Source organism: Nymphaea colorata, chromosome 9 (genome assembly GCF_008831285.2).
Source record: "Nymphaea colorata isolate Beijing-Zhang1983 chromosome 9, ASM883128v2, whole genome shotgun sequence".
In the NCBI taxonomy this organism is placed as follows: domain Eukaryota; kingdom Viridiplantae; phylum Streptophyta; class Magnoliopsida; order Nymphaeales; family Nymphaeaceae; genus Nymphaea; species Nymphaea colorata.
The window spans coordinates 12,996,621-13,023,680 of NC_045146.1; the positions used below are offsets into that span (position 1 = coordinate 12,996,621).

Sequence of the window (27,060 nt, forward strand, 5' to 3'; positions counted from 1 at the left end):
TATTTATCCACCTTTCTTAATGATCTCAGCTAAATCTTAGATTCCTTCAAATTGTTTGAATGAACTTGAGAATAAGGTCATACTAATTAATAATACCCTTAGAATGCAAAGACTAATTTATTAGATGCATTGCACTGGAGTACCGCTGTTCCGAACATGGAGGAATGATGACCATCCGAGTGTAAGGACTTGCCCAGCAACCAGAAATGGGCAAGCTGAATCTTGCGAGTTGCTGGGGCCGCTAGGTTAGAAATTTTTCTGCAACTGTCTGAAGGGCAACCTAAGAACGGTTCGGCGATTAGGGATGACGGTGGTTCAGATCCAATTTGATGTTTGAAGTGAACTCCAAAATAGCCGGATATAACGAGAAAAATCATATTCAAATTAATAATCGGATTTGAATAAGCTATACGGCTTTTTTTTTTTTTTTACATAATCTGATACCTATCAAAACCTGTTGGACAACCGACTCCGATTACACGAAAAAAATTTGAATATAATTTTGTTTTTTTTTTTATATATATATTTTCAATCTGTGTCTGACTTCGTGTCTGATTAAACCATACTTGGTTAATTGGATGCACCCAACAAGGGAAGCTCGCTTTTACGGTTCAGTAATACTGCCCCTTTCTAGACTGAAACACCATTTCGAAGAAAACTGGAAACTCTGAAGAAGCCTCCGTACGAGTCGCGGAGGGGACGGTGCTTCCTTTTGATCGGCGAGATTTCTGTGTTTCCGGATGCATCCATGTTCAACCAACAAACGCTCTCTCTGCCTGCCTATAACCTACTTCTAGAAATGCGGGCGTCTTTTGCAGTGTCTTGCTAAGGTGCGGTAGCGGCGGAATTCTGCTACCCATCCGGTTCATGGGGACACTCTTCCTCAAGTTCCAGGAGGTAAATCCTACGGTCTCATTTCTGTTTACTACTAAGGTTTGTGAATATGGGTGCACGAGGGGAGGGTGGGGGGGTGGGGGGGGTGGTGGTGGGATGTGTGCGGGGGCGAAAGAGCTCGGTTTTTCTTCGTGGATTGTCTGCTCCCTTTCATACGTGAAGGAACTCGGTGTTTCTTCATGGGTGGTCGGCTCTAAAGGCCATTATCGTTTATTCTAGTACGGTAATCTCAGGAAGGAGTCCTGCGGAACCGGACACTGAGATTCACGTAAGCATAGAAGTTCCTCTAGCAGCAAACAATTTGCTTTCTGAAGGCATAATAATGGCAACGTGCTAACTTCTAGTCAAAGAAAGGAGATATGTATACTGTCAGGTATTATATCGAGTTAGTTGATTAGCTTTTAACTGAGGGAAACTCTGAAATTGGTGAAGCCAAAAAAGCACATATGTTCTGATAGAAAATGCCTTACCGAACCACATGTGCGACTGCCTCTTTACAACTTCAGAGGTCAAGCTAGAACTGATATTCTCTACTATCTCCATAAGTTATAACTAGCTACGTACATGGATAATGTTCATTTTTTAAAATATTGTGATATTTTCTCGACATTGTCAGGTGTTTAAAATGATGCTAGTATAGGAAATGTTTGAAATATAAGCAAAATGTTGGCGATTTTGGTTTATTACTTCCGTTTACATGAAAATTTTCTAAGGGCTTTGCACTTTCGCCCGAATGATGCCTTATTGGGCTGTTTAAACCTGTTGTCGTAGTCTTGTGACCAAGCGGATTGTTTTTTTGTGGCAAATTACATTCTCCAGTAAATTTCACTTTTTAGACCCACTTTTTCAACTGGGAGCCAATTGTTAGCATTTTTTTTTTACTTATAGTATTTAGAGTAGTTTTGATGTGCAATGTTGCTGCCCAATCTATTTATTTGATATTGTTGGAGAGTTTGTTTTCTAGTTTAACTTGAAAAAGTGTGTACACGTTATATAGCTCCTTTTGGACATTGTACTTCAAATTGGCATTGAAAAATCTTCATGTGAATTCATGTAATTTTCACTGATTGCACAGTTAAGACGGCTAGCAGGGGATGTTTGGAGAATAAGAGTGACCACTTCTTCCTTCCTTCCTTAGGTTGGATGATCCTTATTTCTGAGTTTTGTTGGTTTATGGCAACCTTCTTCTTTATGACATTGGACCACTTCTGCTCGTTCATGGCATTAGAGTCCATCGTTTAAGGGCTTCACAATCATCATATCTTTGATTTGCAAATTCCCTGCAACTTAGTTGCAGAGAAAGCAATTATTCCTTTATTCCACTCTTCTCTCCTGCAATCTTTTTATTGGTCTTCAGAATGGAAGAAGGCTGGTTAGTTGAACATTAGCTAGCATTTTTGTCGTCAAGGAGCAGCAAGTTTATTGGCATCCTTCTTGCTAATCCAACATTGGACATAACTATCACTTATCATCCATTTAAGGTTTTAATGTAAACTGTAAACAAATGAATGAATCGAACAGGAGTCTAATGCTTCTTGGGCATTTCAATTGTTCTTTGATCAGTTACCTCTTGGGAAAGTCTTTCTATTTCAAAGATACTTTGGATACTGTTCCTTTTCCTAGTACAGCAGACACAATTAGCACTATCTTTGGGAGGAACTGAAGTAGAGGACACCAGAGGTTTTGATAGGTACTAATGCATTAATAACAATTTTTTTTGTTGTTTTTGGGGATTCATTTGAGGGAATCATGACAATTGGACAATTGGCTCAGAATGAGGGGCCACAATGGAGGCTGTCACTTTCTCTTACAGCATTCTTGTGATTTCTATGGTGATCATAAGGGGTTCCTTGCAATCTTGATTTCAAGACTTGGTGAATCTATACTAGATTAAGTTCTATCATTTGTGCATGGAAGACTTCCTCTTTGTGTATCAGTGTGTGTTTGTGACTGCATTCATTTGCAAGTAGGCATGCATTTGTTGTCATTTTGACATATATTTTAGTTGGTACTCATGTTCATATGATTGCCATTTACTTCATGAAGATGCCTAATACGACTTCATGAAAATGCCTAATACGCTTTTTCTTTACCTTGTGCAACTAGTTTGTGAAGGGGCTTGCGAATGGCTCTACATTGGGTAAAGATCCAAGAAGACTTCAGTTTGAAGCAGACGTGAATCGTCTTTTTCTTTATACAAGGTCCGTCTGATGTACCTTCATCATGTATAAAGTATTGCCTTTTTCTCCCTCAATGGAAAGGTGACATGCATGCAATATTCTTGAGCAATTTATCAATCCGTGTCACACAGATGCTCCACTTTGGTCCTGTATTCATTATTATTTTGTAAGCATAATTTTTTATGTCCAGCTTCATTGCTGAAACCCCAATTTCACCATCACATTTATGTGATACAAGTAATCCCCGAGTCTTCTGAATGTGTAGATCATAAATATGTAGACTAGGTCGGAGGAACAAAGAAAGGCCCTTACGGTGCTTGTCTTATTCCCATATGTCGTGGACCTCATGGAGGTGCAACCTTTTCAGATGGTATGTTCTTGTGAAACCCAGCTCAAAACTGTCTAAAGGCTCCTGTATAAAGGATTCCAACGGACACTTTATACCTCTGGTTCACACCTTCAAGGAAATGCAAAACAAAAAACTGATACGATGAGACAGATATGCAAAACCCTTGAAGTTTTCTCAAAATATTTAATATGGGACGGTCCTACTTCACAAGCTTCAGGTGTTACTCAAATATTTGACTGCAAACATGCTCTTCCTGTACTCAAATATGTTGACTGCACTTTTTTTTCTTATCTAGCCTTTGCCAGTTTCCGTTCCTAACTTGTTCATGTAGTTCTACAAATTGGTACTTCATTGATGCATTTTGAGGTTATATTCTTGAATTGGTGTCTTCCTGCAGCTATAAATCATTGGGGAAGAATGCTGATGAAAAAGATGCAGAAGAAATAATACAGATTGCTGAAAAGGCATCTGTAAAAGACCAACAGAAGCAGGTTCAAGAAAACATACACATCCAGATCAAGACTTTCCAGGCTACATTGGATGATATTCTTCGCCCTGATTTATTAGGTGGCAATGATGACTGCAAGTCCTCCCCTCAAAAACATGGCACTCCTAGGCCCAGTGGCCTTAGTTTTGCGCTGGGTGGTCCTGTGGCTCAGACACATAAACCTGGTGAGTCAACATTAGATCCTTTGTGTATTTTCCCATTTTCATTCCAAGAGTTTGAACAGCTATTTGATGTGTTAATCCTGCTAACGATGACGAGATCAAGTTAGTTGCAACTTCTTCCCTATATTTGTAAAGTGGCCTCTTTTGCTGTTTCATTTACACGTCTAAACAATAACTTGACCAGCGACATTATACCAAAAAGCTTTCTTTTAGAAAACTCATCATTTTAGTCCCTAAAAACATGAATCCTGACTCCTAATTTTTGTCCAGCACAGCTGTACCTGCCACACGCCCTCTGAATCACCTGGAGTTGTCAAGCAGTTTCAAAGTTCAAAGTGGATACACCCTTGAACTAAAACCATCAGAGATTTCCCATGAGGATGCAGGCTTAGGTCTATTCTTGAGTGGTTCTGCTGACATTGGCTCAGTTGTGGCTTTCTACCCTGGCGTGATCTATTCACCAGCCTACTATAGATACATACCAGGATACCCACGGATTGATGCGCAAAATCCTTACTTAATTTCGAGATATGATGGAACAGTAATTGATGCACAGCCATGGGGTGCAGGTGGAGAAGGTCGGGAGGTGTGGACTGGTATGGTTCCTCCTGAACTTAGAGGTAAGCATGAAAGTTTGGGTGCTGATTCAGCTTCTGACCGCTTTTGGAAGATATTGAGCAAGCCTTTGCAAGGTGGGATTGCAAATGGTAAGGACATAGTAGAGAGACGGAATCCGCTGGCCTTTGGGCACTATGCCAACCACCCATCAAAGGGGACTGCTCCCAATGTGATGGTGTGTCCTTATGATTTTCCGATGGTAGAGAAAAATATGAGGCCTTATATTCCTAATATTTCATTTGGAGGCAAAGATAACATACAGATGAAGAGGTTTGGCTCATTCTGGTTGAAGACTGGGTCTTCTGCTGAGGAAACAACAGCAACAGGTCCGGTCTTGAGGTCCCTGGTACTTGTTTCTACACGTCCAATATGTGACGAAGAGCTGCTTTTGAACTACCGGCTGAGCAATGCAAAACGAAGACCAGCATGGTACAGCTCAGTTGATGAAGAGGAGGACAAACGGCGGTGGGGTTAGGTGCAAGGTTCAGGTAGTTGGCATCACCTATCGCGGTAGTTCTTGTTTGGCATCACCTCCCAGAAGGGCTGAAGCTCTTGTTTGGCAAACTTATTGGACAATAATTTTTGTGCGAGGCCTAAGCTAGAGCACACACTTTCTGTTCTAATCATTTTTTTTAACACGCTGTTGAGAGATGTGAGTCCTTTCTTTTTTTTGGCTTTTATGTGATCCACAAAAATAACATGCAACTTTCAATAGTATTTGGAACTCAGAGTACGATTACATTTGGTGAATGTTTTGCATCAGTGGGTAAAATTTGAGCCGATTCCTATTATTATGGAAGCATCGTCTTATTGGGTGCAACTTAAGTCAGACAAGGATGAAGGCTTTTGACCTTGTTTTGTGGTTGGGAGTCTTGGGACTTTTGGTCATACACCTGGACTGTTAAACCATCCTGTCCATTTATATGATTTTCCTTTACTAGATATAGGGAATTGATATCAGCTGGCCGATGATGGCAGCCCGCCCATTTTAACAAATTGGGTTAAAATTGTTGCCAAAAGCACTAAAAATTATAGTTAGTGCAATGTGACCACGATTTCTAATTTTTTGATGGTCCCCGTGCTCGTCTTCCCTTATATTCAAACGCATAAACAAGGGGAATGACTAAGAAGATGATGGTTATATATATATATATATATATATATTGAAGACTGCTCTTTCAAACTTCGCCTCTGGTCAATATTTAAAACAAAATAGGCCATGGTTGTCCAGGCTAATTGTAAACCTAAAAAGTACTTGATTAATAAAGTCTGGCACCCCGGGGGAACCCAAAAACTAACAGCTCTGGTTGCTTCAAGTAGTTTACAAACCAACCCGGGAACCCAATGTCCATGCTTGCATCTTTGTATGTGGATATACCAATAATGAACATGGCATTCCATTCTTGTCTTTCAAATCCCATGAGTTTCGGTCGATTTCTGGAAATAAAGAAAGTGCCACAAAGGCCTGGACGTTAGGCATTCAGCGCTGCACTTGTTAGTTGTTACGAAGATCTCAAAGTATCTGGAAGACAATAAAATAGAATTTCCAACCGGGCAATGCTTCAATACAAGCGAAACCGCTTGTTAGAATATTTTTCTTTAGCTTCTCTTTCGTTTTCTAGTGAATCATATTTTTGCTCAGCAGAAGATTGGACAACGTAGAAATGTTCAAGAACAACTGAACGTCAATTAATGCAAGTAGAGGTTTAGAAGCGGGACGAGGGAAGAGTACTGGCTGAAAGGAAATGTGTGAGCAGTGATAAAGCTTGCTGAGGGACGTAGACTGGAGCCTGGTGTCCTGCTCCCCGAAGGGTTGCGAACGTGAGTCCCTCATACTCCACCGTCCATCCTGCTACCTGATGATTGTGGAACCATGCCCTCCACGCTGCCTTCTCCTTCAGCTGCATCTTGTTTAGGCTGTACCTCGTTGAGGTCACCGGAACCCGGCCATCCGTGTCACCACTGCCATAATACAGAATTACAGACACTCTATGTCAGTCCCCGTTGTAATAATGTCAGTGCTAACAATGCAATCATCTCCCAATTTCTAAGTTGTCCACTTGGATGAGTTCAATACGGTGTCAATTCTACCATGAAAAGTTTTGCATTCTTAGCAATATAGGTGTGATCCTTATGGCTAAAAACGTAAAAAAAGATTCTCTGATGATATCTGGGAACGAGATTTTGTAATAGAACATCATCCACATATCCACGTAAGGCTTAACCCTTTTCAAATCATTTCACTTCGCTAGAAAACTAATTAGATTAATTGGTAGCTAGATTTCTGGGAAAGTATAAAATGTTGATATGAACACGTTAGTTTGGCGACTTCATTGTTTTCTTTTCTGTTCATAATTTTTTTTTCATTTTTACCTTGATTGAACTGGAAACCCTGAAAAAGAAGTTAATAATATTGCTCAAGTTTCCCTGGCTGAGATTCTTATCCGAGCAAAATGCATGCTTGTCCAAATCCAGATCTGTGGTAGCATGGATTATAGTGGGCTTGGTAATATGCAATGTGGCCTGATTTGGTCTCCGTGGGACGGTGCTCTCTCTCAAATAGGGTTGCCAATTGGTAGATCCAGTTTTTTTGTTTTTTTTTTAAGGTTTTAACATTTCTATCTTCGCAAAGCCAATTTCAAACAAGTGCTGGGTAGCTATTTCGAATCCGACTCCTTTGCATCCCATTATCAATCGATCGAGCTTCCTGACTTTTTTTTTTTTTTTTGTTAAGCCTTGTCGTATTGTATAATGCAAAATTCAACCTCAGAAAAAAAAGGGAACAGAAAAAGAGGAAAAGAATTAGTCCCGTACCTGAAAACCCACACGCGAAGCCCACCTTTCATGAGCTTCCTGAGGACGGGAAGGACGCTGTCCGGCGCGTCGTTCCATTTTGCTATGACCTCACTGTTCAGAGGATTCGTGTCAAGAACATAATAGCAAGCAAACTTCTCCACAACCAGGGATTGAAAGGATATATATATATATATATATATAGATAGAGAGAGAGAGAGAGAGAGAGAGTTATAAAAGGCGTCCAAAATGTAAACGAAGCATTAAACGTCATCCACTTAGTCTATGCAAGTTTATGAGAAAAGCATACATATACCGCTATATTATTCAGTTTTTTTTTTTTTTCTGAATGTCCCTTGCGGTTATGAAGCTTTTGCAAGTCAGCACGATGTGAGGGTAACAGAATGTTGCAAGTGGAGACGGTTTTCCTTTTCCTGAAATATTCTAGCGAACGCAACTTCACTACTTCAGGCACTCGTACCAAATTTTTACCGTACACAAATCTTAAGAAAATGTAGAAAAACTGGCAAGTCAGAAAGGCTTTACCCATCTAGCTAATGAGGCAATTTGTAATTGTTATCAGGCAGAATATCACTAGTTCAAACTTCAAAGTCTAATTCTTCACTCTCTTGCTTTATGCCAAAGTCGAAGTATTTTAGACATGTGGGCTAGGCTTCACTTACAACCATGGGTAAGATTTAGGGGAGCAAATCTTCTACTAAAGGTGAAATAACAAGGAAAGGAGCTGGAATTGGCTTTTTCCGAGGTTCCTTTAATGCCATTGCCTCCATCTACATCCTTCGCTTTCTTGTTATTTTCTTTACAAGATGGGCTGATTTCGACAGATATAGCTAACGAGATGACTCTTTCTTTTTGTAACTTTTACCAACAAGAGACCACACCAAGGGGCTTGGCTTAAACTGAAAAAATAAAAAGAAGGAGGGGGAGGGGACGAAAGCTGAATGTAATAACCCCACTACGTACGGAAAATATGCACTAATAGCTCAGAAAATGAAAGGTCAAGAAGCCATAAAGGCGTGTATGTCTATGGGCAGAAGGATAGGTCCTTTTCCCTTTTCTTTTCATTATATGGTTCACGTCGATGTCCTCTCCTGACCTTGGTCTGGGGAGTGATCGAACAAAAAGGTAAAAGGTTCCAGAACTGGCATTTTGGCATTTTTTCTCAGAAGAATAGTAATCCCCTTTTACTGAAGGGGGAAGACAAACAGAGAGAATAAACTTGTCCGAAGAGAAAGGAACACTGTCATGGTCTTTCACCTTTTCCTCTCAACTATCTAAAAAGCTCAGGATTCAGAGAGAGCCTTTCGGTCATGTCAAAGCAGTGAAAATAATAGCCATGGGGAAATGAACAAGGAAAAAGAAAAACGTCACGGAGCAAGTTTCCCGAGAAAAAGGAATATGGAGGAAAGAAATGTAATGCATCGACACCATCCCTTTTTAACGGCGGGTAATTCTGGTAGATAGATGAACAGAAGGAAAATGTACTCCAAGAAATAACAGCAGCTAGAAGAAGGACAGAAACGGCAACTGGTCAGTAATAAGTCGAGTAAAGGTCGGACAAATTAAATGAAAGGCATGCCAACGCCAGCGGCCCCCCGGTTTCCTGTTCTTCCCTGGAATTTTGCACGACCATTGCGGGAATTTAACATATTTACGGCAACACGTCCAATTTTCGTAAAATTATGGCACCTGATAATGGGCAACGGCTAGTGCCGGTGGTGAGACCCACATATATGTCTGTGATCCACAAGGAGAACTACAGTCAAGTAGCATAAAACCTCCGGATGGTGCCAGTGTAAGGACTATATAAGAAAGTCTATCCAGTGAAAAGGGCTGATCATGCCAGTGTTTCCAGTATCAGTATTGGTGCCGCATATGCCACACATCAACTTATATCAGCATATCTTCAACTTGGTAAAAATAGAAGATTTTTAAAAAATAAGGCCAGTCCGACTGGGGCAAAGTCTATTGGACATATCCTCTGGTGCTAAAACATGTCGATATGAGCACCATGCCCATGTAATTAACATAAACAAAAACAGCTTTTTAATTCTTACGCGTCTAGTAAGTCTTTCAAATTGGTGATGCATGACAAATAGCATTTCACCTATAAAAATTTGCTTTGTATTATTGTATAGTAATTTCCCGAGTCATTTGACCAAACAGATCAAACTGATCATAAGTACACAAATAGTCCTTATATTTTCTTTTATATGGAATTTCGACACACATGCAGCAGGAAATACACGGATCATTTGTTTCTAATTATGAGTCACTTGACCAGTCTCATTAGTTTAATGAAATGACTTACACGTTAGTACGTGCATTTAATTTTTCAAAATATTGAAAAAAATCGGCAGTTTATGTTAAAAAAGTTTTCGTATGAACTGTTTAGTTAAATTGATCGGATGTCTCAGTGATCATTATCTTCTTATTTCTTTGTGCATCTGCTTCTGCATGGGCTGGTGCGTCTATGTGGGAGAGAGAGAGAGAGAGAGAGAGAGAGAGAGAGAGAACCTGCAGGGCTTATACGGGTACTTGAGATTCGTGATGTTGGCATGCAATGCTTCTTGAACGTCCTTTCTCCTTAAGTAGTCTGTGGTATACTCTTCCGTACATGGATCAACGCCTGACGGTAGTCTGTGCCAGAGCTCCTGATCGACAAAAGCAGCGAGCAAACCGCTCAGAAAAAACAACTCAAAACATCTCTTCGCCTTTACTTTCAGCGAGATAAAACACCTCACATTTGTGTGTTTGTGTGAAGGAGAGAGAGAGTTGGGAACAACGCTTACGTGCTTAGAGAAAGCCCGAGGGGAAGCGACGAGGCGAGGGGAGGAATGTAGCGAAGATTTGGTAAGGGTGGCGGTACAGACGGGGGAGTAGATGCTGTAAATGTCGATATCGCCGTATGCCTGGAGCATGGTGCTAAGCGCGTTGTTGCAGCCGGTTGTCTGGTTTTCGGAGCTGAAATCACACTGACGCTTCACTCGGCGGTAAAGTTGGTCCGATATCACAGCGTGGCTCCAGGCGAAGTCCACCATTCCCTCCTGATCCGTCTCATCATTCAGGACCGCATTCCCTATCTGCAGATTGCAACAGAAGGATAAAAGAGAACCGTGGAGTTCGTCTTCATATTGTCTGAACCAAAGACCCCTCAAGAAAAAATGTCAATGCAGCAATAGTAGAAGATTTCTAGTTCTTAACCATTACATATGAAATTCATTCTTCCTCACTCACCATGATCCCTTTGAAATTAATATAAGATCCCTTTGGGGCGTGCACGTTTCTGTCGTATATGACTTCAGCAAGCTGAGGAACATAGTGGCCTGCCAAGTTCCTGAAATGTCAAGAGCAGAGAAAGAGAGAGAGACAGAGACAGAGACAGAGACAGAGAGAAGAGTGTACCGGCGTAGCTCTCTCCAGCGATGTAGAAGTCGTGGGATTTGAAACTCGGGTACTTCTCGAACCACTTGAGAAGGAAGGCGTAAGAGTCCTGTGCAGTTACGCGGTCGCCGAGCTTCGACAGATCTGATGATCTGTTGGTGTAAGAAAAACCCACTCCCACCGGTGACTCGAGGAATAGCAGGTTAGCCACTGAGCGAGAAGCACAAGAAAACAATGATTTTTGTTTATTAGCTTTCACGCTTTGAGGCTGTATTGAGAACTACTTATTGAATCCGCAATTACACCATAGACTACTCCAGCGATCAAATATTATTCTTTTCAAAATTTCAGCATTGCAGGTAATCTTCATACTTTTGCCAACGGCCAACTTCCTGTATGTCTATGGTTTTGTTTGTATATGTAAGTAGAATTTGTATGGTTAAAAATAATCACAATCTAAAACGACTGAAATTTCAGATGTTATTGGATGAAACATTAAAGAGTGACTCTGTTAATTTGGAACAATGAAGAATGCCGAACGAACAAAAAATATTAGCTAGTAAAACCTACAAATGGTTTACTATTGAACGGTAATTGCATAAACTTTTAAGCAGTTGCATTGAACCGAACCTCATTCTTCCAGTCCAGCATTTAACGAAAGCCATAATTGCGCAGCCTGATTGAATCTACGATGGTGGCGTTACAAAGTGCTGGTGCACTTGTATTCTTATAGGGATGAGAATACTTGGGCACTTGGCCAGGGCAGGGAATCCCTTCTCCAGGAAAGCATAGCGTGAACCGAGTAGAGTACTTAATTTTGGTCTCTCGGCAAGACACCAGAAATATGTAGTAGTAGTAAATTAGTTGAAGTGAGTTTTGTAAATATCCTTTTTGTTTCTTATTCCTAAATATCTTAGGCTCGTAAGCATTCATCATGTAACAAATAGAACACGTTTGCAAATAGAAATTAATAGTAAATATTAGTAACCTTTAATTTCGGAATAGGGAAAAGCTTCCACATGAAATATATCGGGACACAATAGTAGCGACTAATATGGTTCATGCACAAACAGCTCGATGTGACATATGTGATACATTTAACGACTCCATCAAGGTGGGAAAATTCCCAATTTCCTTTTTTCTACAGTAATTGTTGAAGTGGGGCGGCAATCAGACTACCCTAATTGTTGCTCTCAGACACCCGACCTCGTGTCACATTAATTGTGGGGGAGGTGCAACTATCGCCCGAGGGCAACAAAGGTGCACTTGTGTCTACTTTTGGTTATCTTGCCTACAGTTTCCGCATGCCATCTTGCTAAAATAATTTTATCCTTCATTGCTGGCCTTTGAAGATGAGAGACTATGATGCACTGATATGGCAGGCTTAGTCGCAGAAGGGTATGTAGAATTGTAGATATAATATTGGTTTTTTTGTTTGTGTTATGCTATTATAATTGATGTTGAGAAAATAAGCAATTATAGCTTTTCTTCACGCCTAGATTAACGTTGAGTATTGACGATATAATTCTTAAATTTTGCCAAATTCATAACACTCGAAGCAAAATGCATTTTCCTTTCAATAGTCATTGTGCATGTTCGGAAAGAGTCTTTCCCTTGATGTTCGACAAAAGTTTTTCCCTCGCATCGTTTTTTATACATTTTTGTTTTATCTTGTAGAAAACTGCTTCTAGTTTTGACCCTAACAGTTTCTAAGTCATGATCTAAAATTTGTAACAAAATATCGTATTTCACTAGCCTAATTAACTAAAGGTGTGCATTTTTATGTCCAAACAACATAAAATGAGCATACATTAACAGTTTTTATTTTTCGAATATTTAAATGAAATTATAAATTTCAAGATGAAACGATGATTTCTTTTTTTCAATTTTTTTGCATTTTAAAATGTAACGTACTGATCGCAAAATTATTGATTTTATTGATTCCTAAATTCTTAAATATGGGGAACACATCCGAACTGGTAATACTGCAACTTTACAACAAATATATTTGAAACTACGGATTTCAGCTAATAGGTTCCCAAGCAAACTAACCATCTCCAAATCTACCTTTTATAAGGGCAGATGGTCATCCATTTCCGACAGTTGCTTTTTATGTAAATTGCCGGCCGTTAATTTCAGGTACCGTCTTGCAAGTTGCAAACATTCAACAAATAGGAAACACCATTCGCACCAAAAAAGATGATGAAGAGATTTAGTCATTTAACTTTATAATAGAATATACAAGTAAGGAGCATCAGTAAAAAAAAATTGATGATATAAGAACAGAGAGAAGGCGGAGATTAAGATGGGGAGGCTATCCAACTTAAAACGGAGAATAAAAAAAGTCAATAATAAGAGAAACAGACAGAAAGGAAAGGAGGTTGGGAATCAGTTATACCTTTGTTCCATGCGTAATCGTTAAGGACGAGCTTGGAATGATTATTCCGCACCAGGAAAGGACCAAGCTCCTGCAGCGCTCCGTAGGCAATGGAAGAACAGCCGGGACCTGCCACAGCTTCACTTAGGTCAGGTGATGGGACATTGCACGTGGGCATGCAACATATGTAAGAGAGAGAGAGAGAGAGGCCGCCTGACGGACGGCTTAACCTAGCTGGCCAGTTCGTAAGAATCTGTGTTAGGTTACTGCGTTAATGTTAATAAAGGTGAAGAGTATATCCGTCGCCATAATGTGCGTCATCTGCCAGCCACCAGCCTGCCAACTTAGTGATTAGGAGGAGGACAGTCTTTTAAAGCTGAAAGAGAAGGCGTGAATTATTTTGAAAAAAACATAATCGACAAAATCAGCTAGAAAAAAAGTCTTCAATCGATCAACCTCCTCCGTGTCCAGGGGTCAAAAGAAAAAAAACAGGAAAAAATTGCCGTCGCCTCGAGGTGCTGAATTAGGTAAGCAAAAATGCAACTGCTTCCTAGGGGGTGGGTACTGGACTCGACAGTTTGAAGGTTCGACTGCGGCGAAGTTTTCTACTGAACGGACTGATGCTTCAGAAGATGGCAGCCGTGGCTTTATCAAACCAGGTCTGTAACAGCTCCCCATCTGACCTACATTGGCGGCCATGGAGGCGTTTGAACGTCTCTTAAACGAAAGCACAATGACAATTAGTTCTTCCCTCGAGGGACAGCATATGAAATCCAACTCCTGCGTGCTTGATCATTGATAAAAAAAGTATTTTAAAATAGATAAATTCAATTTCAAAGGTTTTGGATTCTCAGTCGGAAACCCCCTCCGCACTTGTGAGTCCACGGACAAATTCAAAAAATCTTACACGATGGGCGATAAATCATATATGTAAGTAACGATTTTTTTACTTTTGTTTGAACGGTTCTCCCAGGGGCAGACACATGACCAGGGAAATCAAACATGCACTTGCTGACAATCTTTAATATCTGCTGGCCTGGAAAGTGCGTCGCCCATGTGATGCTTCGGATCCAAACTTCCTTTTTATATATAGGACTTTTAAACGTCACAAGCCAGTCAAAAATTTTCCTAGAGCTCGAACATGATATAAGAAATCTGAGGAAGAGAAGAGAAAACCAAGCAGGAAGGAAACAAGACGAAGGGTCAAAGGAGCAGTAACTCGATCTTTTTACCGCGCTGTCACAACCGAGAATCCCAACGGATAGGCCAGACAATTTATGGTAAAGAAAAACGGTGACTGCAGAAAAGAGTCATCAGAAACTGCAGTGAAACGAAATTCCCTCGTTCGGACCAACCCGAACCTCTCACGGGACGACGCGGATTACACAAAAAGGATGGGAAAGAAATAAAAAGCTACACTGATCTCAACAGAAAAGCGCCTTCAGCTTTCAACTTTTTCGTTCCAACGAGACGTCTGGTCATATATTCTCACACAGCTGATTATTGTTTCGTCACGGGAAGGAATAAAGGAGATATATCATTTTCTTTTCTTGCGACAAAAGAAGTACAAAAATAATCCCTGAAATAGAGAACCAGTGCCATGCTTTTACTCATAATCACGAAAGGAGCCCCAGCATTATTTAAATCAAAGGAAGTGAGACCTCCTTCCCTTTTGGCGATCGTGGCAAGGAAAAAGGGAAAGGTACCGTGGAGTTCAATAACCGCGCGTGGAATGTAATAGGAGAAAAGTAGAGATGCTTTTGATGAATGGCTTTTATGAAATGAGATATGCAATCTTCTGCGATGGCTTTGGAGAATAAACTACGAGCTCTTTGTCCACCCTAGATGACCAAAAAGCCCCTCAGCTGACCGCCCTTTGGGCCGCCAAATCAACGAAAACCCCCTGCTCCTCTCGGCGTTATCCCTGGCATCGGTCGTCAGGGAACGGAGGCCGGCGAGGCTTAAGGAAAAGGTGGAAAAAACAAAACTATGCGTAAGGATGCTCCGTCTTTCCCAACCTAGAAACGTCGCTGGGACAAAGCGGGACCGGAAAGTAGGGCTATGCCTATGTAGGTAATTTGAGTCTAAGGTTAATTAGGTGGAGTTGAAGATAAATGCGTCAGATAAGGACGGGAAACCGCAAAAAGAACGCTTAGTTTAGGTATGCGATATTTACAGACAGATTGCTAAAACAAGCAGGCGCGCGACGACGTCCGGATAAGAGACTGTTCCTCTTTTTTTCCCAGCTTTGTTAAGCACAGCAGAAGCAAGTCATGCCGGAAATGGAAAACTTTCCGGCAGAGTTCCAACTTTGTGGTCACTGTAAAAGATGCGGAGAAATTTTCCCGAAATAAGACCGGGAAGTGGGACGTCCGGCGGGGAAGATGTAGGCGATCGCCATGTAATGTTTTCCCGCCCAAAACCGCCAAAAAAGGGCGCGTAAAAAAGCGAAGGTAAAAGAGAAGACAATAGTGTAAAAACTGAAAAGAAGGAAAGGCCACACAAAAACTCGCGAGTAGCAAGTCGCTTGAGATGCGGTAAATTTTCAGACAGGATAAAACTCGGTTAACCATTCACATTGTTTTCGCTCCAAAATAACGCCTAGATCGACAAGCGGAAAATATGATTCCTTTCTTTCTCGACTTTTTGTGCCGCTATTCGAGCTGTCTCCTCCGGTAAATCCTCCAGCAAAGATAGAGAGTTTAGGATTCTTATTTTATCCTAAATCCAGAAGAGAAAGGTCGAGGACATTGAGGCCTGATAGCCTAGAAGGCAAAGGATACCGTAGGTTTCCTGAGATGAGACATGAGCAGTGAACTTATCTCGCGGTAAGAAATGAAATCCTCCACTTCTTTTACCGCGATGGAAATTAACAAAGAGAGCTCAAGAAGCGGCTTGTAAAGCAGTGTTGACAGATCGACGTTGGACGCAATAATTGGAGTCCAACAGCGAAAGGCGAATATCGAAAGAAATAATGGCGAAAGTTTACGGTAGATGAGATATCCCGGCAAGTAATTTCGCAAGAAAAGAAGGTAAAGAACATTGAACCTGGCCTGAGATCACCATAAATTGTTGCATTTTCGAAATCGTGAAGTGAAAAACTTGCCTTATTAGTGACAGTGAGTTTGAGATCTCGTTCTGGTAAGGTTCACTCTTTTCTTCTGCCATGAACAGTCAATATTCCGATTGTTGTTTCTTTTTGTGCTCATAAGAGTGAAGGACTATGAGGAAAACAAAAGGAGAAACTAAAGACTCTGAGACAGCAGATCGAGAAAAAAGTAGGCATAGCCGTCGCTTGCCAGATCACAGATAGACAAAATGATGACAATCGAATAGCAACAAGATCAAACTGCACGCTCAAGAAGCAAATGTGATCGACAAGAGAGAAAGAAAAAGAGAGAGAGAGAAAGGTGGACTGACTTACCTCCATTGAGCCACAGAAGGAGAGGCTTCTCGGAGACTCCACCCTGAGCCTCAAAGAACCAATAAAAGAGAGCCCTCTCGTCCTGCTCCCGCAGCCGGATGTATCCGGCGTAGTGCCGGAACTTCACGTCGGGCTGTCCGGGAAGGCCTCTCACCAGGTCGGATTCCGACAACGGGTATCCACCGCCGTGCTCCTCGCTCGCTCGAGCTTCCGGAAAAAATGTCGTGACGAGCTGCACCACGAACAGAAAGCAGAAGAGGCGGACGGAATTCGCCATCAACACTCCGTAGTCCGTTCCAGTCCACCGTTCCCCCTCCCTCTCTCCCTCTCTCTCCCCCTCTCTCTCTCGCGCAGACGCAGCCACACATGGGTGCGGTGCAGGCAGAGTATGTATCCAAGAGACAATGCCAATAACGCCCGAAATTTTGTGCTGAAATTACGTCCTATCCTCTCGTCAACCTGTCGGAGATTGAATGAAAAAGCCGACAGGCTTGGCTCGTGCGCATGACGGCGTGGTCTGCAGGCAACACAGATCCAACCCAAAATCAAGACTCAAATCCACTAGTCACCAATTCTGGCGTTAATGGAAGCAGGGAAGAGATTATAACACATAAGAAACTATGACGTTTCTTCCCCAGAGTTCTCCTGATGCCATGGAAACGTCAGTAAATACATGCGAACGCTGACGTTTGGAGTACCATTTTCGCGGACGCTTGTGTCCAAACGTACTTTTAGTGACGTTTACTTCAGGTGAGCAAAGGGTGGGTGGTTTTTGTTGTAGCGAGAGAAGACATGTTAATCTTGTTGCTTGATTTTACCTCAGGTACGGGCTTTTTTATGATGAAGGTGAGGAGCCCCCACCACCAAGCTTTCAAATCTGAAAATGGCCGCCATTACCAAGCCTTTAAAGCTGACTATAGCCGGCCGCCACCATGCCTTGCGAGGACCACACCAAGGGAAAGCTCAGTAACAAGCTTTACAAGGACCACGCCATCGAAAAGCTGATATGGAGCCTGATGAGAACTACGTTACATGAAAACTCAGACAACAAAATGACAAGATCGCGACTTCATCATTCAAGGTCTTCAACTTTTACGAAATGAAAAACCCATGAAAATCCAAAAGGTATGGATTTCGTGACATGTTTCATTTTAGACTGTCGACCTCGATGGCTTTATGATGTCAATTCTAATCGTTGGGTTTGACGGCATCCAATAAGGTTTGACTCGCTTTATTTAGCCGATCATTAATTAAATATTACAGGGAGGGGCTTTGGCCTCCTAGGAGTTATCACATGTTTTCATAGTCTGACTCTCGATTATATTTAGCTGATCATGATTCAACACCCAGTGTGTCCTAAACCTAGTTCTACAGAAGGATGCTGGGAGAGAAATTTATAGAGATAGACCGTATTTAAATAATATATTTGAAATGAAAAAAAAATTGGGCAAAAAAAGTTAGGGCTTCCGAAATGTACGACGTACTTCAAAAGCTGCTCGACAGAGTTTGTAGAGCGACTAATTGAGTGGTAAAAAGCTTTACTAATAAAAAAATTGCGAGTGGTTACCTTAAATTAGCTGCACATGATCACTGCTATGCATTAAATATATTTAAAGATTTGAGGAAGATTGATTTATTTGTGATCAATGTGCTGATATTAGATAGTCTAACCACTCGCTGTCATGCATTAAACACATCAGAAACTTTATTCATAAAGTTATGTGGATTACTGTTTGATTTATAGACTTGTAATATGCTGATATAGTTTTCAGTGAGTCGGGCACCAAGCTCACATGATTACGGCATATGACAAATGAGATCACTAATAGTTTAATTGCGAAAGTATCTTTTATTGATCTTCCGAAAAAAAAAAATGATGGAACTTCTCAGGCATGCTTCATAAATTAACCTGATTGAAATTTACCAGAGCATAGGATCCTTAAACTTCATGGTTTGGACAGAAATCTTACGGCCTCTCATAGAACATGCAGTGTGCTTAATCACAGCCCGACATATACACACAAACAGACAGACAATCTCTGCGATAAGGTGTGAATTTGTCCAATCACCTGCCGCAAAGTTACTGGATATCTTCCTATGGTTTATGGATCAGCAAAACAGTCCAGCCAATATTCCAATGTGAAACCTTGACTGGATTCGGATGCTTTCATGAATTTATCAGGTTATGATAATGGTAAATACCATCCATCAGCTGCATGATGAAAAGACCGCGATGCAGCAGCAACAATTACCTTTTTCAAATGGCCTTGATCATGAGGCTGGTGGATCATTTTTGTCCTCAAATTCTGATTGATACAGCTAAAACACCAAAAAACTAGTGGTTAAAAGAATCAGCAAGGGAACTCAAGCATACAGATGCTAGATACTCTTGTATTGCCTTGTAAAGATTGTAGCCACCAGAAAATTAGAGGATTTCCCAGAACCGCACGAATTACATTAAGAACCGCATGATACATTTAAGAACCGCGTGATACATTATCTGCGATCTGGAGAATGAAGGCTGACCCAAAGTTCCCCTACGCAGAAAAAGTGTATTGTTATTTTGTGATCGAATCCTAAAGAAAAACTGTATGGCTTGTCCAGACATTTCACTGTACAAATCTTCATCCACGCAACGGAACTAAGTTGAGTAGCCCATAGAACTTAGGAATAAATGCAATCTAAGTAGTAAAATAAGGAAGGTCCTTGGTTACTGTAATTCCTGGAAAAACAAAGGAGGATGTAAGTAACTAGCGCAAAAAACAATTTAATTTCAGAAGAAAAAAAAAATCTCAACCATTCACACATCACAGAGAAGTTAACATATCACATGAACTGCAAAGCGAGAACAAACATGACGGTTTTGTTGTGGCTATTGTAATTAAATTGAACGCCTCAGTCATAAGAGTATCTATTGTACAGGGGCAGATATAATCATGACATCATGAAAACTATGCAAACACAGAATCTTATATAGCTAACTGGATTGCATGGATGATCACAAACATTTAGTTTGCATTTCATTTGAATTTAGTTTAAAAATTTTGATATATGTTACATTACATATTTTAAATCTATGATATAGTTACCACTCTTGTGGTATTTGCTGCGTCAAAACTTTAGATTAAGTAATGCACCGTTGCAGATGTATCAACGAGTGCACACAAATCAGTTTTAAAAACTCCAGTGTTATACTAGTGTGTCTTGGCTTGTAAGACATGCCTAGTGAGACAAGACACAGGACATTTGGAAGCCTTAAAACATGACTGTAGGTTTCAGTATATCAAACGTGAGCAGGTCACTAGTAACAGGGCCTGAAACTCTTACCTTATATCAAATCAAACATCCAACCAACCTCTACAACTTCCATTCTCCAAAAACTGGTGGCTCATAAAATACTCCAAATATCACATTATCTAAGAAAAGAAAAACAAAGCAAAGCATCTTAGAAGGTGTTAAACAATTGTACAAGACTTTATGATATAGAAAATATGCCTCAAGTTTTAATACTTACAAGTTGGCATTATAACTGCCAATCAATTGGGAGAAGTCCTGCTGCTTCTAAAATCTGATTTGTCCGAGAAAAGTGCCTGTTTAAATATCATGGAAACAAAACGTAAGCAAACAACTTTGGCAGAAAAACAACATATATCCTGCATACAATGTGGAGAGTTACACCTTGAGCATATTTATAAGCATGGCAATAAAAATTACTGCAAAATCCGGCAACCTTCCAACTCTTAGTCAAAAAAGCACATTAAACATGCAGATCAAAGCATACAACCTAAGGTGGGATCAAGATTCAAGAGAATTACTCAGACAAACATTAGTAAGTAGTAACTTAATATGTAACAGATTCTTTAATAAACTTACTATATATATAAAATAGATCTAAAAGAGTGTAAGAAAAGTATAGCTATATACTTTATAAGCTTATATGATAAAATATACAATAAATACATAAGAAAAATACTGACCTGTGTATTGGTCAGGCCGAGAGTTAGCTTCATAACGTTACATAATATAAAATATCTTAATTTTTTTATGTTAAAAAATTCAAAAAAAGTTAGAAAAATTAAAAAAATTCAGGAAAAAACAAGAAAAATAAATTCTCTGAAAAACATGTAAAAGAATATAGCAATGAACTTTCGTCAATTTAACATGCATAAATTGTCAACTATCTTCTTTCACTAGTCTGCACCACTGGGCCAGTTGAAATCATATCTTCAGTATCATGCACAGCTCTAAAGAGCGTCTAGGAGTGGTTTTGCGTATGGGGATGTGGTGGTTGTGCGTATGGTGGGGTTTATAACCCAAAACAAGAAAAAGAGATTCAGGTCCCCTTTCATTCTGCCATTTCCATATTATAAGATATTGGACATATCACACTATATATCAGCCTTGTATTGCATAATACTGTTTGATACAGGGCACTAGACCTTTATAACTATGTTATGTTTCATAATGCATCATACATTATACAATATGTACAACATTAGAATAGGTTCAATCAGTTGCATCTGACTCACTTTGACTGAGTGGAGTACCACACACACACACCCTCGTCCTAGCACATCCAAGTTATATAGAACCTAGATTGCACTTCACTAGAACTAACCTGCATCCAAAAAAACCGCGATGTGCTGACAGGCCAGAAGGATGAGCAGATTTCAGAACATGGTGCTTTGACACGTCAATCAATCTGCAAACATTCATGCAAATTTGAAAGTGCAAGAGGTTTTTTAGTTAACCATGACAAGATGTCCTAACGAGACAGTGAATCATTGATAAATACCATAAATCACCTAAAAGTGAAGCGGACTTCAAGCTAAGCTTCTAAGGAAGCTATCAACAAAGAGAACATGCGAACACAAAAGGTAGGGGAACAGGAAACAGAATAGCAGCTTAACCTTGAAAAAAAAAATTTGAATATATATCTTAAGGAGCTGGATGATCTAAAACTAATATTATCAGTAACAAATAACTAATTGCACTATGGTTAGGGTGGAGATTGACAATCAAAACACAATGCAGAAAAAGCTATAACTGAGTCTTAGGAGTTGTGGTGATGCTAGTGCTTGTTGAAATTTTTACCCGTTTTAGTTGCGAAAAATCTTTTCAGTTTGGCATGTGATAACTCCAAGATTTCGCAGACCATGAGGTCATTATGCTACTGCTGAAAATATGTGCTAAATCTGTATTCATGTTAACGAATTCTAGATTTTCAGGACATGATTTTCAGTATTTACGTTTTTGGGGCTTGAGGTCTTTCCACATGCAATCTCAAAATACATTTTTTCATTTTTTCTTCACTTACGAGTATCTGCTTAAGCATTCCAAACTCTACCAATGTGAAGTTTTGAAACATAGACATGACAATAGTCAAAATATAGTTCTCAGGCTTCTGCAGCGAGATATATTGAAGGTACTATTAGAAACTTTGTCTCAATGGAAATCTTGAGGGTTTAAAAAATTCTACATATATATAAACAATAGAAAATTCTAATAAACATGTTTTTACTATCATTTTTTTTACAAAAAATCGATAAAATTCAAAGTAGTTATTAGAAAATTCAAAAAATTTGAAAATATTAATTGAATATCAAAAAAATTGCAAACCTATCGCATTTCACGAGAGACTGAAATTAAGAATACAGTCAGTTTTCAAAATCTTGGTATAAATTCCCATTTTCTCGTTTTATGTGATTTTTTTTTTAAGTATTGTCAATATTCATAGATTTGATAATTTTGTACACTTGTGCTTGCTAAGTTAGATTACCAGCACTGTCACTGGATCAAACACCAACTTAGTCCATTGAAACTTTTGCTTTTCTTATCATTTATATTCTGACTTGGACAGTGTAAAAATCATCTACATTTCTGAGGTAAAATGTTCCGAACACTGCAGAGTAAATGGATTTCATTTGTGGCACACTTTCAGACACCTTAAATAAGAACGATCATCCATATTTTGCCATACCTTGTCTTTTCCTGAGCAGAGTTTCCCCAGAGAAGAAAGACAACACCTCTTTTCTTTCGAGAAATGGTTTGAATTACAGCATCAGTGAAAACTTCCCACCCTCTTTTTGCATGGGAGTTAGCCTGATGCTGTCTCACTAAAACAATAAGAACAAGTAAAAGAAAATATTACCATTTATTTATTCAAAATACATTATGTGGAACTAGCCCCATGTCTATGAAATCTAGACATGTATGAACATACCCGTCAACACAGCATTGAGCAAAAGCACCCCCTGCAGCAGAAAAGATCACATTTAGTATATGACCATGCTTCCATAAATATTAAAATCAAAGAAAAACAAACAAAAATTGTACTAGCATATGACATTATGATTTTATGACCATGGCTTCTTCTTGTCCTTCAATTGTCAGAGACTGTGACTTCTAATTCATACATATCTTCACAACATATCTAATCTGATGACCAATTTCCTTGGTACAGGACCACCCACAACAATCTCTTGGGTATGAAAATTTAATCTTCTCAGGAAGCAGGAAAGAAGCATGGGCGGGACTTATGGCAACTGGCATGTACGGGCCAAAAAAAAAAAAAAAAGCTTAATGTTGGACAAAATTGAACATTGATGAAATATTCAAAAATCTAACTTTTCGGTAGGTAAGTAATCAGATGCCAGACAGCATGTGTTTGCAAGGGAAATATACAAAAGACATCTATTTGAAGTTTTAACCATGTATGTGTAATTTCATATAAGAGCTAAGGTTGGTTATTGACAATGACGAACAATATGATCGTGCTGGAATTTGAGTCATGTGAAAAAAAAAATGTGAAACATTTTCATAAAACTTATTATATGATACTCGACAAGGCCTGCAGACATAACAATTTGATGATGAATACAGAGGAGAACCTGGATGGCCCAGTGCTCAAGATTCCCATGTGATGGGATGGAGCAGCCAACATCTGCTTGGAGTTCCTTGAATATATTAAGCAGACTTGATGGCATCTTGACACCTTGTGGAACAGAGAAAGAAAGGCCCATTGCTTGACCAGGTCCATGATAAGGATCCTGAATGGAGAGACACATCACACATGCACCTTTATAACCCATCATCCTTAACCAAATGGAGGAACAAAATAATGCAGTCTATGGAACAAACAGAGTCCCTGACACCGACCAAATAGTTAACAGGTGAATTAGACGTCTATGCTTCAACAACCACCACAAAAGCATTTCCTCGGGCCAATATTACATTTCAAAGTCAAAATTCATTTACATTTCAAAGTCAAAATTCATGCAAAGTCCAAGAATTTCAATATTTTCTTATCTAGCAAAGACACCAACAATGGCAGAACTTTTGATCGTATCATCAGTACCACTAGAAAAAGATGCCATAATAAATGTGCCATTAACAAAATCAAGCCAAAATAAAAATCTACGTCACCATCCAATTTGTCTATCTTTACTCTTTAGTGTACTCAAATTTCATGTTGCATACTGGTTAGAGCTTTATGACCTCATATAACAGCAAGGATATCAATCAGCGATTAAAATCCTGAATTCTCAGAGTATCAGTTGCTTACTCTCAAGTCTTAACAAGATCCCTGATTTAGCGGGTTTATCTGACCAATCAAAACCAAGTTAACAGTAGGTTCATATTCCAGACCCACTTCTGATTTAGTTCTCATTTTCATAGTTTGGGGTAATCCAGCTAAACCTACAAAGTTAGTATATCCAACTATCCAGCATTCTGTGCACCACATATAGTGTAATAAGCATAATACTATATTAGAATGTCTATGATGCAAAATAATCTGAGATCACTTCTTTTGATATTTGCTAGCGCTTGCCTGCACCAGTTCACCCCCATAAAATGTGATTTTGGTTCACACTGAAGCTTTACTTTTTGAGATATCTCCCCTCATTCCTTACATGATATCACAAACTTGTTGGCTATAGGTGGCTGGATGCCATCTTTGAAGATTTCAAGTGATTCTGGTGTTCAGTTGCTTCCTCAAGTGAGATACTAAGTTGGCGCTTACCAAAGTTATTGATGGTAAAACTACCAAAGTCATGAGAAATTAGGAAAGTAATCACCATCACCAAAAAACATTCAAAGATTGGAAAATCCACCATCATAGTGACATCTAACTGCATTTGAATGGCATAAACATGACAATATCAATCTAGCAAAATTCAAACTGGCACATGAAGCATGGAGATATTTTACGAAGACTTAAGAAGACCAATACTAAGCATTGTGTTTCTTGCAATGCAAATTACAGAGAACTCCTGAATATAAAACGGCAAAATTATTAAGCAATCAATAAATATCATGGAGCTCTTAGTCATGGAATGAGCTTAACAGCGTAATAGTAAATGACATGATACGAGTGATATTGCACTTCAACAATGACAAGTACAAGAAGAACAATTGTACACGTTTCTTCTTGGGCATACGCACAAATTAGGATTGTGTAAGAACCAGAATTACCAACTGTGGAAGCATGAAACATGAGTTATGTGGGAAGCAGAAATAACGTGAAGTGGGGAAGAAACTAGAAGTGAGCCAGGAATCAAGGGGATAATGAAGCAAACCAGTGGAATGTGTATTTATCAAACTGAGATAGATCCCAATTGAGGAGATCCATCAGCCTATTTGAAGAACATTTAAGCTAAAATATAAAAGTATTCCGTGTAACTTGTAGAAGCTTCAGCTATCTACCGCCTAGACACAGCCGATAAACTCTTTTTGCTTTCCCTTTCCCAGTTTTCTCGGCAGAGACCGTTTTTAAATAGAACACAAAAAAGAAGTGTAAATCGATAGCAAAATGGTTCTTACAGTTGGATGTAAAAAGCGTTCACCTGACCAATGATCACGACTTTTACTCTGTCAAACGACGTTGAGTTCAGGGCATTAAAGATCAGAAATGGTGGTGGATAAATGGCGAGTTTCCCGCCCACCTCACACTCAACGAACCTACACAAGTTCTTCATGTAGGGCTTCTGAAACTCTCCAGGCAAAGCCTCCAACCACGTTTCCTCTACCAGAAGCTCTTCCAGCTTGAAAGAACCCAATCCTTCGGCTGCAAAAAACAAAAAGGAATGAGGGCTCCGAATTTTCCTTGCAGAATTATTTTCCAACAAAGGTGTCAATCAAACGATAGAATCTCATGGAGCATGACAAGGTTCCTTAGAAGCTACCTCGAGCTTTTGAAACTCGTTCCATACAGATGTTCAAATTCCGCTTGGCTCTTGCAAACGACCTATTTATGTCAATTCTTTTTCTCTGATCATCCGAAATCGGTGTAGAGGCCCCCGCTCCCAAACCAAAACCACCATCATTTTCGATCAAAAAATCACAGCTAGGGTTCTCGATCGTTTTTCCATCCAACGGAAGGTCTCCCTTCTGATTTTCACAAACAGACGCCGAACCCTGGGCCACAGAAAGGCAACCATCATCATCAGCGCTATCAACCAACGAATCGGCACTCCGATTCTGAACCAAAGCTTCAATGAAACTCGGATCCCTAGTATGATCAACAGCCATCGATGAAGGAACGGCAACGTTGGAGTCTCTAGATATCAAGCCGCCAACGTCAGCAACAGTCACACAGCTAGGGTTGAGATCTCTAACCTTATCATCAGAAGAAAACGACCCAGAATCAGAAGCAACACTAGAACTCGGAATTACGTTTCCGTCACTACCCTTCTCCCGAATCTCATCCACGACGGAAAAGCAACCAGAGGAAGGATTGAGGGAGGTGGTTCGGTCTCCAGCAGAACAGGGGCTGCTGTCACCGGAGACTACGGAACCGCGCAAAGATGAGGGGCCGATCGGCAGGGTGGGTAGGTTAGGACTAGCAGTACGATTGTTTGTGGGGAGCGGATGGGATGGAAGCGAGGCTCCATCCGTTGCAGCTAAGGGAGAAGGAGAGGTTTTGGGCTTCTTTCGAGGGCTCAGGAGATCGAAGACGGTCCTCTGGGAAGCCATCGCGATTGCTCGGGAGCTTCGCCCAGAAAGGAGTGGGTTGGTGGCAACGGAGGGACGGAGAAAGGATGACGCCATTTTTCCCTCGTTTTTGCAGGCCGGAATTTATGAGTACGGGAAGGGCTTTTGGCGGGAAGGGGCAAGACCCCAACTCTTTGTTAAGGAAAGAAACGAGTGGAAGCGGAACCGGAAGCGGGCTGCGATGAGATGTTCGTGTAACAAACAGTTCGGCAAACCGAGGCCGACTCAATTTTAAACCAAAATTCGGATCGGTCTCACACAAAGTCCAACCACAGCAGTGTGCCGGCGTATCTCGTTACTTTTCAGAAAATTCATCAAACAAAGGGGAACCTATATGGATCCTTATAATGTTCTTGTT

The 27,060-nt window shown here is 40.0% G+C and overlaps 4 protein-coding genes across 6 annotated transcripts in view; 2 read left to right on the forward strand and 2 right to left on the reverse strand.

Annotated features, from left to right (window-relative positions):
• The window catches only part of LOC116261361 (uncharacterized), a 90,034-nt gene that overhangs the window by 22,072 nt on the left and 40,902 nt on the right, over nucleotides 1-27,060 (forward strand). The gene's annotated exons all lie outside the window — the stretch shown is intronic.
• Nucleotides 569-5,460, forward strand: LOC116259842 (uncharacterized). The gene is made up of 4 exons (XM_031637791.2): nucleotides 569-897; nucleotides 3,001-3,095; nucleotides 3,821-4,095; nucleotides 4,368-5,460. Exons 1-4 carry the CDS (start codon nucleotides 868-870, stop codon nucleotides 5,183-5,185), a joined length of 1,218 nt encoding a protein of 405 aa, XP_031493651.1. The 5' UTR covers nucleotides 569-867; the 3' UTR covers nucleotides 5,186-5,460.
• On the reverse strand, nucleotides 6,251-17,064 carry LOC116261209 (serine carboxypeptidase-like 35). The gene is made up of 8 exons (XM_031639857.2): nucleotides 16,710-17,064; nucleotides 13,307-13,414; nucleotides 10,930-11,118; nucleotides 10,762-10,850; nucleotides 10,317-10,607; nucleotides 10,042-10,178; nucleotides 7,525-7,617; nucleotides 6,251-6,672 (listed from the first exon to the last, which is right to left on the reverse strand). The coding sequence occupies exons 1-8, from the start codon at nucleotides 16,984-16,986 to the stop codon at nucleotides 6,417-6,419; spliced, it is 1,440 nt and encodes a 479-aa protein (XP_031495717.1). The 5' UTR covers nucleotides 16,987-17,064; the 3' UTR covers nucleotides 6,251-6,416.
• On the reverse strand, nucleotides 19,081-26,843 carry LOC116261509 (uracil-DNA glycosylase, mitochondrial-like). 3 transcript variants are annotated; one of them, XM_031640301.2, is made up of 10 exons: nucleotides 26,328-26,834; nucleotides 25,895-26,126; nucleotides 25,556-25,776; nucleotides 23,600-23,758; nucleotides 22,933-22,963; nucleotides 22,690-22,825; nucleotides 21,328-21,411; nucleotides 20,224-20,299; nucleotides 20,037-20,125; nucleotides 19,081-19,431 (listed from the first exon to the last, which is right to left on the reverse strand). In XM_031640301.2, the coding sequence occupies exons 1-8, from the start codon at nucleotides 26,757-26,759 to the stop codon at nucleotides 20,233-20,235; spliced, it is 1,362 nt and encodes a 453-aa protein (XP_031496161.1). In that variant the 5' UTR covers nucleotides 26,760-26,834; the 3' UTR covers nucleotides 19,081-19,431; nucleotides 20,037-20,125; nucleotides 20,224-20,232. The 3 variants fall into 3 exon arrangements, with proteins under 3 accessions (XP_031496161.1, XP_031496159.1, XP_031496160.1); XM_031640299.2 differs by having other exon boundaries at nucleotides 25,895-26,838; XM_031640300.2 differs by lacking the exon at nucleotides 23,600-23,758 and having other exon boundaries at nucleotides 25,895-26,843.

Bases quoted from the DNA above. Each gene is read 5' to 3' on its own strand.
- LOC116261509 (XM_031640299.2), bottom strand. From the start codon at position 26,759: ATGGCGTCATCCTTTCTCCGTCCCTCCGTTGCCACCAACCCACTCCTT. The intron at 25,777-25,894 runs GTAGCTTCTAAG...TGTTTTTTGCAG, and splicing joins ACGAGTTTCAAAAGCTCGAG to CCGAAGGATTGGGTTCTTTC. The intron at 22,964-23,599 runs GTTCTCCTCTGT...TTTCTGCTGCAG, and splicing joins TTGAGCACTGGGCCATCCAG to GGGGTGCTTTTGCTCAATGC.
- LOC116259842 (XM_031637791.2), top strand. From the start codon at position 868: ATGGGGACACTCTTCCTCAAGTTCCAGGAG. The intron at 898-3,000 runs GTAAATCCTACG...TTGTGCAACTAG, and splicing joins TCTTCCTCAAGTTCCAGGAG to TTTGTGAAGGGGCTTGCGAA. The intron at 4,096-4,367 runs GTGAGTCAACAT...TGTCCAGCACAG, and splicing joins GGCTCAGACACATAAACCTG to CTGTACCTGCCACACGCCCT.
- LOC116261209 (XM_031639857.2), bottom strand. From the start codon at position 16,986: ATGGCGAATTCCGTCCGCCTCTTCTGCTTTCTGTTCGTGGTGCAGCTC. The intron at 10,851-10,929 runs GTACACTCTTCT...GGAACTTGGCAG, and splicing joins CGCTGGAGAGAGCTACGCCG to GCCACTATGTTCCTCAGCTT. The intron at 7,618-10,041 runs GTTCTCTCTCTC...TCCTCTGAACAG, and splicing joins TACCCGTATAAGCCCTGCAG to TGAGGTCATAGCAAAATGGA.